General features: G+C 40.9%; 1 protein-coding gene across 1 annotated transcript in view; it reads left to right on the plus strand.

Annotated features, from left to right (window-relative positions):
• LOC133111540 (SH3 and multiple ankyrin repeat domains protein 2-like) overlaps window positions 1-15,999 on the plus strand; it is a 122,893-nt gene that overhangs the window by 28,607 nt on the left and 78,287 nt on the right. Inside the window, exons 8-10 of the mRNA XM_061221980.1 lie at window positions 2,879-2,995; window positions 3,166-3,243; window positions 8,777-8,843. Of these exons, the coding sequence (XP_061077964.1) occupies window positions 2,879-2,995; window positions 3,166-3,243; window positions 8,777-8,843 (262 nt within the window). The remainder of the gene's footprint in view (window positions 1-2,878; window positions 2,996-3,165; window positions 3,244-8,776; window positions 8,844-15,999) is intronic.

Raw genomic sequence — 15,999 nt, forward strand, 5'->3', positions numbered from 1 at the left:
AAGATAGAATATGTCAATATTTTGAATCTTAGTTATCAATGTGATAAATGGTAAATAAAGGACACTGTTTAAACATGGTTCATGGCAATCTAGCCATTATTGGACAGTTTTTAAGATGGGTTTCTCTTTATTAATAACCATTGCCGTGTTACTAAGTACTTTCTTATGTCAGAGTATGCTTGTTGCTTGCATAAATACTATTTTTATTCATAGCCCAATTTACATGCAGTGAAACAAACGTCAGTTACATGTCTATCAAGTGATGACTCAAAAAACTGATGCGTGTGAAAACTGAATACATTTTATAATTGAGTCACTGGATAGTGTCATTAACCTGTTTCACCAAAATGAGACAATTGCTGTATATTAATCGCACCTAGTAGTGAGTACAGCTATAGAACCTTAATTCATAAGCAAGACATTAATGTTCATAAATAGATAGATAGATTATTGCATTTATATAGTGCTTTTCTAGACACCCAAATCGCTTTACAGTGTTGAGGGGGAAACTCACTTCAACCACCACCAATGTGTAGCACCCACCTGGGCATTTTTGCACCAGAATGCTCACCACACACCAGCTGAGGCAGAGAGGGAGAGAACAATGTTTTTGCCTATTGAATCAGGGATTAGGTGGCAGGTTGAAAGTGGCCTGTAGTGTAGTGGTTAAGGTAAATGACTTGGACACACAAGGTCGGTGGTTCTAATCCGTAGCCACAATAAGATCTGCACAGCCATTGGGCCCTTGAGCAAGGCCCTTAACCCTGCATTGCTCCAGGGGAGGATTGTCTCCTGCGTAGTCCAATCAACTGTACGTCGCTCTGAGTGTCTGCCAAGTGCCAATAATGTAATGTAATGTAATGTAATGAAAGAGCCAGGGTTGGATTTAGCCAGGACACCGGGGAACCCCCTACTCTTTGCAAAGAGTGTCGTGGGATCTTTGATGACCACAGTGAGTCAGGACCTAAGTTTAACGTCTCATCCGAAAGAGGGCGGCTCCTACTGCACAGTGTCCCCATCGCTGCACTGGGGCATTGTGGATAATCTGACCAGAGGGAAGATCGCCCCCGACTGGCCCACGAACACCACTTCCAGCAGCAACTTGTCCAAAATTTGTGATTAGCATAAATTGTTTTCACAATTCAAAATGCTTTAAACTTTCTTGATCGTTAGATTACCTATTGTACATTTTGAATATGAAAAATTCTACAGGTCCTGGAGCATCTGTTAAGATAGATGTCATCATGAACACCAGTACCTACCAAGATATTTAAATAACAAAACAATGCACCCCCCTCCCATTGCGCTTACAAGATTTTTTTAATGCAATTCACTTGTGATCATCTGTTTATATATGTACGCACAATTAAATATTAACTGTTCATAGGCAAGTGTATACAGTTTAAAGCATTTTTATCTGATCTGTGCATTTTATTTCATAGTGTAGGCTAAGCAGTGAATTGTCAGAGCTGGGGAAGACTAAAGCCTGGCAATATAGCATAGCTGTTGTAAACTCTCAAGTAACGCACTATGCAACAGGTCAAAAGAAAACGATTTGACATTCCTTCCCACAGTGAAGCCGCAAGGCAGCAATTTCATCTCTGCCAACCATAGGTTATCTGTACATATTATTACTTCACGAGCAGCTTTTCTTTGATGTATTTTTATGAAATGTATCTGTATTTATGTTACTGAGCTAGCTAGTTTGCTAAACCCATCGCGATTAGTTTACTCTTTTGACAAGCTGCTGCCTTCCAGGGTTCACTGAGGGAAGGAACGTAAACCTGGAGGAACGCATTGGAAAATGATAGGAGAGACGTTGCTATCTGGAATCCCTATTCCTGTCATCCCCAGGGTGACAGGAATAGATTATAGCGACATTTCCCTTGTCCTTGCAGAGAGCCAGAAGGAGGTGTCACAAGCCTCAAATAAAGTGATTATGTGGCCATGCTTCAAATCTTCTAATAAAGCTGTAAGCTGTAGGTCAGCCATAGCAATGAAGCCTAATGCTGCGCTTACGTCATATCGGAATGAGAGAATTTCCACCTTCCGACTGGGAAAAACAGTTCACGTCAAAAAAACTAATTAAGCGCATCAGCCACATGTCATGCCATTCTATAGCCTACAATGCAGGTGTAACTTGAACTTGCTGTTATTGTTTCTTTTGTGAGCCTCACCAAATAAATCAGCTCAGTCTTTGAAGATGCGCTCTCTGAAGTAGGCTACGCCATGCCCCATATGCGTTTTAATGTTGAATCCTGTCGTGTTTTTTTATGATATAAATAATTGGAATATCCAATTGGCATAATTTAGCCACTCTAAATAACAAAAATATATTAATTAATGGAATAATAAAATAACAAAACAGGCTTTACATCCGTGCGCTTTCATTTCCATGCAAAATACGAACAGCTGAGACAACTTGTGACGTTCGTTTGGCTCCTATGAACAAACTAACATCCGATAACTTTGATAAATCACACATTATTTGTGCAAATGAATTTCCAATTCAATTTACAGTGAATTTTGTTCTGCTCACGCTTGATAAATGAGGCCCATTTTAATTTAATGAGATGATTGAGGAAGCAGTGAGGTGATTGAAAATGATTACTCAGATGGTGGATGCAGGAAGAGGTTATAGCCACATTCATCATGTTTTATGCTTTTGGTACTGGGGGGTGGACTGCCCATCTGGGAGTCCAAATTGACTTTCTTTAGTCTTTTACTATGTTTTTATCTTGATGATTTACAAGTAACAATGCTTTTAAAAAAGGTTAAAAAGGTGCATTTTAAATACTGTTATTTAAAGGGACTTTGGTTTAGTATTTGGGCTGTATGCAGTGTTGTGTGCATTTCCTGTAATCTAATCCCCTCTCAGGCCTGTAGGTACGGACACGTCCAGCACCTGGAGCATCTCCTGTTCTACGGAGCAGACATGAGCGCACAGAACGCCTCAGGGAACACTGCACTGCACATCTGTGCGCTATATAACCAGGTGAGTGTGTGTGTGTGTGCGTGTGTGTGTGTGTGTGGGTGTGGGTGTGTTTCACACATAGACCAGCACACACACAGGGAGCCTTGAGGCGGGGTTAGCAGGCACTGAGGGGCGGATCAGAGAGCATGCTAACGAGCTACGCTAACGCCTGCGTCTCCCCCGTCTCCCAGGATCACTGTGCCAAAGTCCTGCTGGTCCGTGGTGCCAACAAGGAGGTGAAGAACTACAACAACCAGAGTCCTTTCCAGGTGAAGGAGTCCCCCGCTGCCTGTACGGAGTGTGAATCAGAGCTGTACTGTACTGAGTACCAAGCAGAGCTGTACTGTTTAGTTTAACTCCCTGTACTTAGCAGCATGTAATTTACCTCTCTATATTGAATTCTGCAAATTTGTCTGATCATTACTTTGTACACCTGCAATTGTGAGTTGCAATTTCAGTTCGTTGCTTCCTTGGTGCAAACTCAATATATGTGCTCTGGTTCAATTCCAACTAAATGCAACCCTGTAAATGTATAAGCTGTTAATTGTTCTTAATTAGATACTTTCTGTCTCTTGAAGTATGAGTCACCCTCCCAATAAAGATGGTAAATCATATGAAGATAAATTTAGTTCCATATTAATTGTCCCAGAACTTTTAATTAGTCAGATTAACTGTCATATTAACTGTCATATGCTCCAATATGGGGCAACGAATTCCATTGGAAAGCTGTTAAATTTCTTAACTGATTCAACTATAAGATGACACAAAATGAGACAAAATGGTTTTTAAAAATAGAGACAAAGCATCGTCTATGAACCAAACCTACATTGCGTTATTGTAAGTTCAAGAGTGAAATAGAGATACCACTTATAGTTCCTCATGTTCACTCATTTGAATCTGCTTTTCTTTGCTACTTTACTTTCACTCAGTCCCACATTTCAACCCAATGGGTTCTTTTTTCTGCCTTTATACAAATCTCACATGCAGTATTCTGCACCTCCTATGGGCAACTGCAAATACTCCTCCTCCTTCCAAGCAAGCACCTGACAAGCCAACGCCAGCATGTTTATCGCTCTGGCAACCTTTTACTGAACATGGCGGGAAAGCCTCTCGACACCTGTTTGACATAATTTGCGAGCAGACCACCGTAGTGTGAGTTTGCTCAGTTGTGGTGACTGTTGGACACTGCTGGCCAGCTAACAGGCCCGGTACGGTTCTGACTGGCTCACAGTCCTTTGCAGTCCCACTGAGAGTTGATAGACAGCTGATGAAAATGAGCTGGAAGGCTTCTCAGAATTTCTTGCCACTGAAGGTGCCCAGTATAATTCAGAGCCTCTGCTGTCTCCCGTGAGCGGACGGGAGAGCAAGGCTGTTTACAGTGGATGTAGATTTTTCCTTTCCTATTTTGACCAGATGAAATGACATTTTGGACCATTGCACACTCCAAAAAGAATGACAGCTGCACTGTGGTAGCCATTGTCATGCTGGTTTAGCACTTGCGTGCATGTATTGGGGTACAGTTTAGTCCTTTCAGGAGCAGGGACTCAAATGTAGTGGTCCCAACAATTAGCAATGCACACTTGTTTTTGCATGAAACACATTTTTTAGTGCACATTGGTAATACACGTTGCAGGTAGCCCTGGTGCCATTACGTAACCACTTGATTTATAGACTTTTCCCTCAGATACCCATCCACCCAAGCCTGGTCTAAACCATCCCTCATACCATCCACCCAGGCCTGGCCTAAACCATCCCTCATATATCCATCCACCAAAACCTGGCCTAAACCATCCCTCACATACCCATCTACCAAGGTCTGGCCTAAACCATCTCTGAGATACCCATCCACTCCAGCCTGGCCTAAACCATCCCTCAGATACCCATCCATCCATCCTGCTAATGGGATCAGACTAGGCGTAAGCACCTCTGGAAGAGGCACGGCCCATTTTGTCCAAAGCTCTGCAGTGGTAATGGCTTCCACTGACTAATATAGAGGTCACACCATGCTGGCCATGTCTGGCAGCAGAGTGTATGGAAATATTTCACAGCAAAAAGCAAAGATCTCCAAAAGCCACAGAACCTGGTCATTGTTTGCTTGAAGAAGAGGCTGTCACATTAGCGGTGAAATCAGTGTTTGACGTACTTTAGCCCAGCTATCTGCAGCCTTGGAGAGGCATAGGATCTGCTGCTTTTCATTTTAAACTCTGCAAACAAAAGAACCCAGGACAGGAACGTTAACTATTTAATTAATTGCAGCCTAAAGTGATCTTTTACTTGTAGAAGAGTAGCTGTCCTCCTGATTAAAATTAGCTCTCAGCCAACTCTCTACCTGTAGTAGAGGGCAGAGATATAGCCCCAAACGACTGTGCATGCTCCAGGTACAGTCCCCTCCAAAAGTATTGGAACAGCAAGGTCAATTCCTTTGTTTTTGCTATACAGTGAAGACAATTGAGTTTGAGGTCAACCAGATGTACATGAGATGACATCTGAATTTCAGCTTTCATTTGCTGGTATTTTTATCTGGATTTGTTAAACAATTTAGAACATATCATCACATCAGATCACCCAATTTTTAGGAACATGTGACTGACCCGATGTTGCCCCGATGTGAGAATGATTGGTTATACAATCACTGTATTTGTGTCAGAAAAGATAAACCAACATGAAGACCAGAGAGCTGTCTTTGGGAGAAAAGCAAGCCATTTTGAATCTTAGAAAAGAGGGGAAATTGATGAACAAGCATTGTGGATAGCTTGTACAACAACTTGGAATGTCTTGAAAAAAATAATAAACTGCTGGCATACTGAGCAACAGACATTGAACAGGTCGACCAAGGAAAACAGCAGCAGTTGATGACAGAAACATTGTGAGGGATGTGAAGAAAAACACCAAAACATCAGTCAGTGACATCACAAACACCTTCACCCCTGTCCCTGTGGAGATTCTCAATCAACCATTCAAGGAGGCTTTGGGAGCAGCATTAGAGGCTATACCACAACATGCAAACCATTACAATTTGCAAAGTACAGAGATAAGCCACAAAAGTACCAGAACATTTTATGGACTGATGTGACCAAGATTAACCTCTACCATGAAAAGGCCACAGTTTGGAGAAATAAGGGATCTGCTCAACATACAAGCTCGTCTGTGAAGCATGCAACTCATGATGGTAGAAGCAGGATGAATTCAGAAGTCTGCAAAAACATTATATCTGCCAACTTATGGAGAAATGCATCCAAACTAATTGAGAGGAACTTAATCATGCAGCAAGACAATGACCCAAAACACACTGCCACACAAAGGAGGGTTTTTCACTGACCAAGTCATTAAAGTTTAGACTGTTTCTGGTGACTGATTTGGCCAAACAAGTGAAAGAGACTCCAGCAAAAGCTTGGATCACAAAAGGAGAATGCAAGAATTCATGTGATGTCAATGTGTCTGAAACTACTTAGAACATGGCACCTTTGGTTAACATCTCGGTGCAAATGGCAGGAAATAAAAGAAATTATGGACTCTTGTCCCGTGTTCATCTTTTTTTCTCAACCCCAAATGTATTCAGTGTATACAAACAAAGGAATTTGCCTTGCTGTTCCAATACTTCATACTTACGTTCTACTAAATAGAAAATGCTGCTTCGCTGTACTGTGGCACATTGCAAGGGTTCAACTATGATATTAATTTATGCAGTTGACTTGTAACAAGCCATTTCAGAGTTATGTAATACATCTGGAAAGCACAGATATTTTTATAGAATAGTGGTGAAGAAAGAGAATGGGCGAAACGAGATGAAGGTGTTAAGTTTTTTTTTTTATTGCCCTCTTGTGGACTCCGTTGTAACAGCAAGGTCAGGTGCTGCAGCCCATCTATTTGTCTTTCTATAGCCTGGTATCAATCTCCTGATCTCTGAAGAGAAAAGACTACACGCTGATTTTTAGTTTCTGTCAGTTTAAAGTTAACATAAATTATGTTTTATTAATACCACATTCTCATACCCCATGGAGGACCAAATTAACATTCTAACATTCTACAAGCATTTCCTCTTGATAATGATCATGCATATGCTTAACACAACTTTGATTGATTGTAGTTATATCTAGCCATAGTCCTCAGTTAGTTGACTGCAGTTTGTGAATGAAGTTGAATCTGCAATGAAAAGTTATGTGTTGGTAGGGGCGGTTGGGGTCAGAAACTGTGTTTTTCTGAAGTAGGACCAGATGAGGGCAGATTACACTGCGAAAGAGCTGCAGACTGCAAATAGTGACACTACCAGTACAAAGAGACCACTTGGCAAAACGCAAAAATACACTGCACACACATCCTTGTTCACAATCATGCATACACGCACACATGCCACCATATCTGTCTCACACACACACACACACACACACACACACACACACACACACACACACACACACACACACACACACACACGCTCTCATTTTTACACCTAGCAGAGTTTGGAGACAAGAGTTAGCGCAAGAATGTTGTAGGCTCCTCGCACAGGCCGCCAAATAACGTAGGGATTTTACTCTCTATGAAACTGGGGCGCCAATTAATGTAGTGTGGCAGTATAACTGCAATAAGTAATCAGTCTCATAAAATTACGATTATCAGAAATATCCAACCACAAATTTAGTATTTTAATGAAAATAACCAATATCAATGATTACAACATACCCATAACCTGAAGGTTGGAAGTTCTTTGAAAAACTGCTTTAACTCGGCTCAAATGTCTGTGACGCCAAAATAGACACCATGTATAAATATATGTATTAATCAAATGTACAAACACAGAACAGATATAGAGTTGGACTAATGGGAGGTTAGTGTTAGCTGAGGAAAGAGAGACTACTTGCGTAGTTTTACTCTATTTACATACGCGAAAGACGGCGAATCAATTCACGTATATATGTGGCTTACAAAATACATTCAAACGGTAACAAAGACAAATAGAAAAACACAGATTCACAACCTCAGTCAAGACTAAGCTAAACACTGACTATGCCTGAATGTTTGCTGTTGAGTCTTACTGAGTCCATATGCATTGCTGGATCCAAAAGATGTGCTGTCCTTGTAGAAGCCGCTATGGTGAGAGGTCCTAGAGAGGCGCGCAAAGCTGGGGTGTTCCAGTCTCAGCCGCGCGTTGTCGTCTGGTCCGTTCGGTTGCTGAAAAGATGTTCGCTGGTCCTTTTTCCGCGTGGAAAAGTTCGTTGCTGTGCTTTGCATGGGTAAACTGATGTAGCCAGTTACCGCGAGGTAACTATGTGTGTCCGTAGGCCTGGTAGTGCTCTGTGCAGAATCCATCGTCTGTCCGAGTATTGGAGCAGACAAGGAAAAGAAAAGAGCGTCGAAAAAGAAGTGAGAAGAAAGGGTAATCCCGAGAGCATGCCTTGCTCTTACACGGAAAGTTTATTGCTCCCGCCATTACGGGATTGGCTGAACCGAGCTAGACGTCATGCGAGGTGGACGTCGCGGAATTGTCCTGTGGGATTGTGGGAAATGTGGTTATCACTTATTAAGCAGTAATGGAATGGTTTGCTCCCTTAACTGGAGACCATGGTGTTTAGCTGCTAAGGTGTTTAGGTGTTTAGCCATGGTGTTTAGCTCAGGGTGCTAATCCTATCGTGTGTGAAATGGTGTCACATCATATATTTAATAACAGAAGGCCTTCACCATTACTTGTACCTGTACCTACGCTTTCTGCTACACAGACTATGGAAATACATTTTTCCAATGTAATGTAAACACAATTATGTATAAACGATTATTCTTAAATTCTGCATTGATCTTTTTTCCTAGGTGGCCATCATAGCAGGGAACTTTGAACTGGCTGAGTTAATTAAGAACCACAAGGAGACTGATATAGGTAAGTCTTCCTTTCCTTTTGCCTATGTATCGAATTAAGATAATTAAATAATTGCTATAGCTGTAACTAATCTTTCCAGTGTGAACACATGTCATATCTCCTGCTGTGCAATTTACTAAGCAGGCATATTAAGTTGCCCACCTGCTGCAGTAACAACCTTCTGCTTCGCTTGAACTTCAGTCACACACATATTTATTTCAAATGAGCCCGATGTACATGATTAGCCTTTCTTGTAACAAACTGCTTTTACCTCAATGGCCTAAATAGGTTCCAGTTAGGATGCCCAAGTGCTGGAATTTTTTGCTGATGAGTGGAAGCCACTTTTGAGAGAAGATCCGTTTATGGAGGTGGGCTTGAAAGAGACTTGGTTGGTATGAACAGAACGCAGAACGGCGTGAAATGTATGACATCACAGCTTACGTGTCTGGCAGTTAGTGTCACGGAAGTGAGTAGGACCATGAGCCTCAGTGGGACTTTCCACCAATACTCCCAGCAACTGGAGATTTGTTCGGCCTTACGCCAGGAAGGATCTGGAATGTGTCCGGTGATCCATCAGGCCATGCTGAGCATGGAGGTGGGCACCTTCCTCAGTGGGAGGAGCCCCAGTCTGTTGGCTTGTGTACAGGCCCTTCATTGGCCCTGAACCCTGATTGATTTTAATGAAACTACATCACAAGAAGAGGGGCGCTTTAGCACGGGGGGATTAGCGAACGTCAGCTAGTATAAACTCTGTAGGACGAGGCTTCTAATAGGGAAAGTGTTTGTGAGTTTCATTCCAGATCAGGCTGGAATGTTCTATGGCTTCCTTTTCCATGGTTCAGACAGCTTCCATAGGAGCAGATTAGATATTACTAATTAGTTGTACATGGAATCTTAGAAATATTTAAAGGTTCTTAACTGTATAATTGTGTGAACACTTTGACTGTTATGAGTATTTTCAGGTTTCCAACTATCTTTATTTTACTCCCTGCCTTGTCCTGCATTTAATCTTCACAATTTGTCATTTAATAGCACCGCAACCAAGTGGTGTCAAGCTGTGTTTAGATCTAGATGCTGGAAGTAATTGTGTAATGGCGTAAGTAATTATTTCAAATAGACTGCAGTGTAGATACATGAACAATGCCAGTGACACAGGTTCACACAGCACAGTGAAACTACACATGGACAATGACAGTGACACAGGTTCACACAGCACAGTGAAACTACACATGAACAATGACAGTGACACAGGGTCACAGCACAGTGAAACTACACATGAACAATGACAGTGACACAGGGTCACAGCACAGTGAAACTACACATGAACAATGACAGTGACACAGGGTCACAGCACAGTGAAACTACACATGAACAATGACAGTGACACAGGTTCACAGCACAAGGGAGAAGGAGAGAGGATGATGTCTGGTGTTTTATTGACTGAGAGCAGAGGCGGCTGTCTGTTGGTTGGGGTCAGAAACTGTGTGTTTTTCTGAAGTAGGACCAGATGAGGGCAGATTACACTGCGAAAGAGCTGCAGTCTGCAGATAGTGTCACTACAGGGACAAAGAGACAAATGCAAAAATACACTGCACAAGTCACTTCACAATCACACAGACACATACATGTATACACACACAGACACATACACACACACATATCCTATCAAATCTCACTCTTTCTAAAAAAAAAAAAAAAAAAAAGGAGCTCAGAAAGCTCTAATTTTTACTGCTAGCAGTGTTTGGCACATGAATGTCCAATACAGTCTGTGATGTGATGTGACCTCTTATTTAGCAAAATTGGAACTGTTTGCTCCCTTAGCTTAGCACAGGGTAATCTTCTCTAGTTAGCACAGGGTAATCTTCTCTAGTTGTGCGAAGTAGCCATGGTTTGAAACACGACACATTAAATAGCGTCATCCTATAGACTTAATAGACTTAAAATAGGTCTTCACCGACACCTTTTACTACACGGACAATGAAAATTAAGTCTTCCAATATAAATACAATGTATAAATATGGAAATTGTTCTCACACATTCACAAACACGCAAAAAGCTTGCAGGCTGTTCCACATGAATTATGACAATATAAATTATGAACAATATGAATTATGGATATAGACAGGAAACCACTTTGCCTCCCCCTTGAAGGATATCATCTTTTATGACAAACAAACCTTACATCTGCATAAGATCCTGACAGGACACAGTAGAACTCACCTACATAGATCATTACCATAGTAAAAAAAAGAGGCATATCATTCAAACAAAGTCAGCCAACCATCATGCATTTCATCCCTGCATGAAAATGCTTATTTCAACCTGTGACACATAATTATTCCATTGACTAACTTTAATTTAATAATCATGTTTATGTAGCTGTTAACCTGATTTAATGATGCACAAATACATTAGCAAAGCTGTATACATTAACTTCTCTGTAGTTGGGGTCATCTGTGTTTCACTGTCCGTAGTCTGTCTTTCTGTTCAGTCATTCCTATTCATTCGTTTCACCTGTTGTTACTTCCTGATTAGTGTTCACACTTGATTCTCGTTTCCCTTCATTATCTGTCTTATATATACCTGTCTTTTTCTTATGTTCAGTGCCGGATTGTAATGTACTCCTGCCATTCTCTCCAGCATTTTGTCTGTCTGATCTGTCTGTGGTCTGACCCGTTTTTGTTTTTGACCACTGGCTTTTCGATTCTCCTTCTACATAGAGACACAGAGCACTCATTCTGTCTCTCTAAGAGTCAGGAGTGCTGGGAGACCGCTCTACACAGAGATACAGAGCACTCATTCTGTCTCTCTAAGAGTTAGGAGTGCTGGGAGACCACTCTACACAGACACAGAGCACTCCTCCTGTCTCTCTAAGAGTCAGGAGTGCTGGGAGACCGCTCTACACAGAGACACAGAGCACTCGCCATACGGCCCCTCTGAGCTGTCAAACATGTAAATCAGATCTCCCTCTGATGACACAGTCTGGTTGCCATGGTGTCCAGACCCTGGTGATAATTGGGTTTTAGGTGATAATCTGACTGGTGCCTGGTTGTGAATCCCAGGGTGGGAAGTGGCCTTTGAGAACAGAAACGCATAAGGAGTGATGGGGCTCATCTACCAGTCTAACTGTGGTCTTGCTTATCTTCTAGATAAACCATTACTGATCAGTGTTATTGCCATGGTTACCAGAGAATATATGTGTATGTGTATATTGTGTATTTTAGTGAATTTACATAAGGAGCAGTAATTTTGACACTAAGCCATTTTCCTTCAGTTTCTGCAGTTTTACTTTTTGTTTCTTTGTTCATAACAGACACGAAAGCAGCATAGTTTTACATTCATTATGAGTGATTTAATATGACAATTAAACAAAACATATTAATTTTAACAAACTGCTTCTGACAAGGTGTTTCCTTATGGACATCAACGTGAACAGGCATACAAACAAACATCCTTTGATACAACTGGAATACACACAAAATTTCTGGTCTCCCTTCATAGGACCTTCTATTAAGAACAAAAGTAAGAACTATTTTCTAACAAATGTTTTGTGGCATTCATTGATTGCAAAGGATTTGCAACAAAAAATTGATTTATATTTAAGAATTTGTCCAATTAATTTTGGTCCCCTAAAACTGCTGGTGCTCCAGAAGCAAGGGTTCAATTCCAATATCATAATTCAAGGTGCTTTTCTGAAATTATATTTCTGCATGTGCCACACTCTTCACCTGTAGTGTAATAGCAGTACATGGCACCTAAACATGAATACTTAAGGCTTAATGTCACAGGTGTGACTTGATGGAAGATATGACTGAGATGATAGGATAACATAGTAGGCTCTATTAAACAAGAGTAGCCTAATCATTTGAATGTAAAATCTTTGGCAAAATGTATGTCAAACGACATGTACACTCTAAAACAAGTGGTTCCCTGTGATGCAATATTAGAATCATATCTAGTTAAAGGGTTCTTTGAATGGGAATGGGTTCTCTGAGGAAAAACATCCCAACGGGCAGGTGCAACACCTATGGATGTCTTCTCGACGGAATACCTCCGTCCTAAAACCGGACCACCCAGTATGTGGAGCGACCATTGGCTGTGGCGGCGGCAGCAGCACTCACATGACAGCGCGTGCAGAGTGTGAAGCTGGAGTGCTCCGGTCCGTCTGCGTCTCACAGGGAACGTGTGGAGTGGGCTGTGTCAGCGCGGCGTGGGGTACTGCCTTCCCAGTGCGCCTGGCCGTCTAGTTCGCTGCCCTAGAAATGTACCGGACTTTAATTACTTACGAACTTCCTCTTTCGCGTTTTCTTTTATCCTGGCGAAGAACAACGGATCTGGAATAAAAAACAAATGAAAAAGGGGAAATGAAGTCTTTACTCAATGCCTTAAAGAAAGAGGGTAAGACATTTGATAGCCTGCGCTTTTCTCTTGAGAGCAGATTACTTTACGTTTCTACAGTTTGGAGTTTGGAGTTCTGTTACAATTGTTAGGCTCTTTTTATTAAAGGCTACCTTCACTTTCAATCACTTTTATCATGCAGTTTATGATAAACGACTTATTTAAAGGCACTTTCTATTTTTTATTATTTTTTATTGCTGAGCTTGAAGTCAGTCGTTGAAGTCCTGTCTTACTGATCTAATAGGTAGATTGCCAAATATAGAAGGCATCGGACCTGTCAGCGCTTGACTAGGTTTTCTTGATTATGTAAACAATTGTTTTGCTGAAATTAGAATAGCCATTCTTAATGATAAACCATTTGCTTTCGGCTGCAATGTTGTATAAGTATTATAGTTTTTCTTTGGTTGCACTTATGAATAAATGTCCTGTGTGTCTAAATATGGAAGGAAGAAAAAGTAACATCATTTAGAGAGGTTAAGTTTTCATCTTATTCATTTTGATGAGACAAAGCAGGGATTTGATCAAAGTACTTTTATACTTTTGTTTATAAAATAACAGTTTCATAGCCAAAATAGAATATGAGGAAAAATGTGCAAAGCACTCTGCGAGGTAGTATATACATTTGTTGTTTAAAATATTTTGACCATTAATTTAATTTTATTCCACATCGATAAATTATTGAGTATCACCATATTTTCTGTAGATTATCTTTTTTGGTATTGAATGTTTGAATGTGAATTCATGTTTGGTTGTTATTTAATCTTTTAGCCAGGATGTTTGCATAATTGAGCACATTGTAGTTTCCAAAACAATGAAAAAAGGAAAAGAAGCTGTAATACTTTTACATAAAGGCCAGCTGTAATTGGTATTCATAATTGGTGTCAAAGTCTTGTTTGTTCCTTTCTTTTATTGAGTGTGTGGTTCAGAACACCAGTTACTGCTGGAATTTATGCCATTTGTATTTTGCTGGACCAGCGCCTTGTCATGTTACGCTGTGCACAAGGCTCTCCTTCTGCTCTTCTTTTATGAAGTGTCTAATGATATGAGAATGCAGTAGACTAAATCTTTGTCCCTCTTAACTGGAGAGCAGGTGATGAAAGAGATCACAAGGATTGTTTTTCAAAAGGCGCAGATTTTTTTAGATTCTGTGTTTGGGACAAAAAAAAAAGACACCGTTGCTGTTAATCCACTGCAATGGCAGGAGAGAAAGATCTTTTTACAGTGTGATTAAGCTTTGGTCTTAGTTTGGAACAGAAAGCCTGGGCCCTGTTTGTGTACTGGACTGCCAGTGCAGCATGTGTGCAACATGTGCACTTTGTACAAGCAACACTGGCAAAGATGTCAATCATGAGTCTTTCACTATAAACTGTGATGAGGTTAGAGAACACATTTGAAGGTATTTTTTTTACCTTTCCTCCATGCAGAACATTGAATCATTGATATCCATTGGTTTGTGCTTATGGACCCCCGCTTCACTTCAGACCACAGGTTTTTGATGAGATTTAAGTCTGCAGACTGAAATGGCCATTGCAGAACATGGATATAATTTTCACTTGACCATTTCTGTATTTTTTGGATCTGGATATTGATGTACAGTATGTTTGGAGTCATTGTCCTGCTGGACAATCTACTTATGACAAAGTCTTATCTTCCTAGCACAACCAGATTTTCTGACAAAATCTCGAGGTATTTTATTGAATTTATTGTGCCATTGATCTGAAATAGTGCCCCTGGCGGCAACTATCTCCAAAACATCAATGGCCCATTTCCATATTTTACTGTAGGTATGAGGTGCTTCTCCTTGTATGCATTCCTCTTTTGCTGCCAAACATGTTGATGGTGTATATGGCCAAAACATACAATTTTGGTGTCATCTGACCATAGCACTCACTTCTAGGCATAATTCCAATGAGGTTTGTTAAACTCCAGATGCTTGGTTTTGTTTATTATGCCGAGTAAGGGCTGTCTTTGTGCCACATTTCCAAAGAGTTTGCTTGCACAGAGGTGTGCAGCCTGTAGCCTAGTGGATACGCTACATTACTGGGACCCAAAAGGTTTGTGGTTCAAGCCCCGGTGTTGCCACGATAAGACCTGCACAGTTGTTGGGCCCTTGAGCAAGGCCGTTAACCCTGCATTGCTCCTGGGGGATTGCTTAGTTTAATGGACTGTAAGTCAACACAATATAATATTATTAGATGTGATTATATGGTTCTTTTTGAGACTTGGTGACCCCAAGATGCAACCAATCTCTGCAATTAGTACACTCTGATCCTTGGGTTCTATGTGGCCTCTCTCACCATCTTCCTCACCATCCGTGGTGATGACATGCACTCAGTATAATGTACACTCAGTGAGCACTTTAGTATGTATTTAGACAATAAGTCTTCTGCGTTGTGTGTTCAGAGATGCTCTTCTGCATACCACTGTTGTAATGTGCGGTTCTTTGCGATACTGTCGCTTTCCTGTCTGCTTTAACCAGACTGGCCCTTCTCCTCTTACCTCTGTCATTAACAATGTGTTTTTGGCTGTAGAACTGCTGCTCACTGGATGTTTTTTATTTTTCGCACCATTCTCTGCAGCTCTAGAGACTGAAAATCCCAGGAGATCAGCAGTTTCTGAGATACTCAAACCACGTTATCTGACACCAACAATCATTCCACGGTCAAAGGCATTTGTGCGCACAAGATTAAATATACATGGTCAAATACTTGACATTTTCATGTTTCAACTCTTAAATTGCAAATTGGCCTGTTCAGTTACTACAATGAGGCATTAAATT

The sequence above is a fragment of the Conger conger genome, chromosome 15 (genome assembly GCF_963514075.1).
Source record: "Conger conger chromosome 15, fConCon1.1, whole genome shotgun sequence".
NCBI lineage: Eukaryota > Metazoa > Chordata > Actinopteri > Anguilliformes > Congridae > Conger > Conger conger.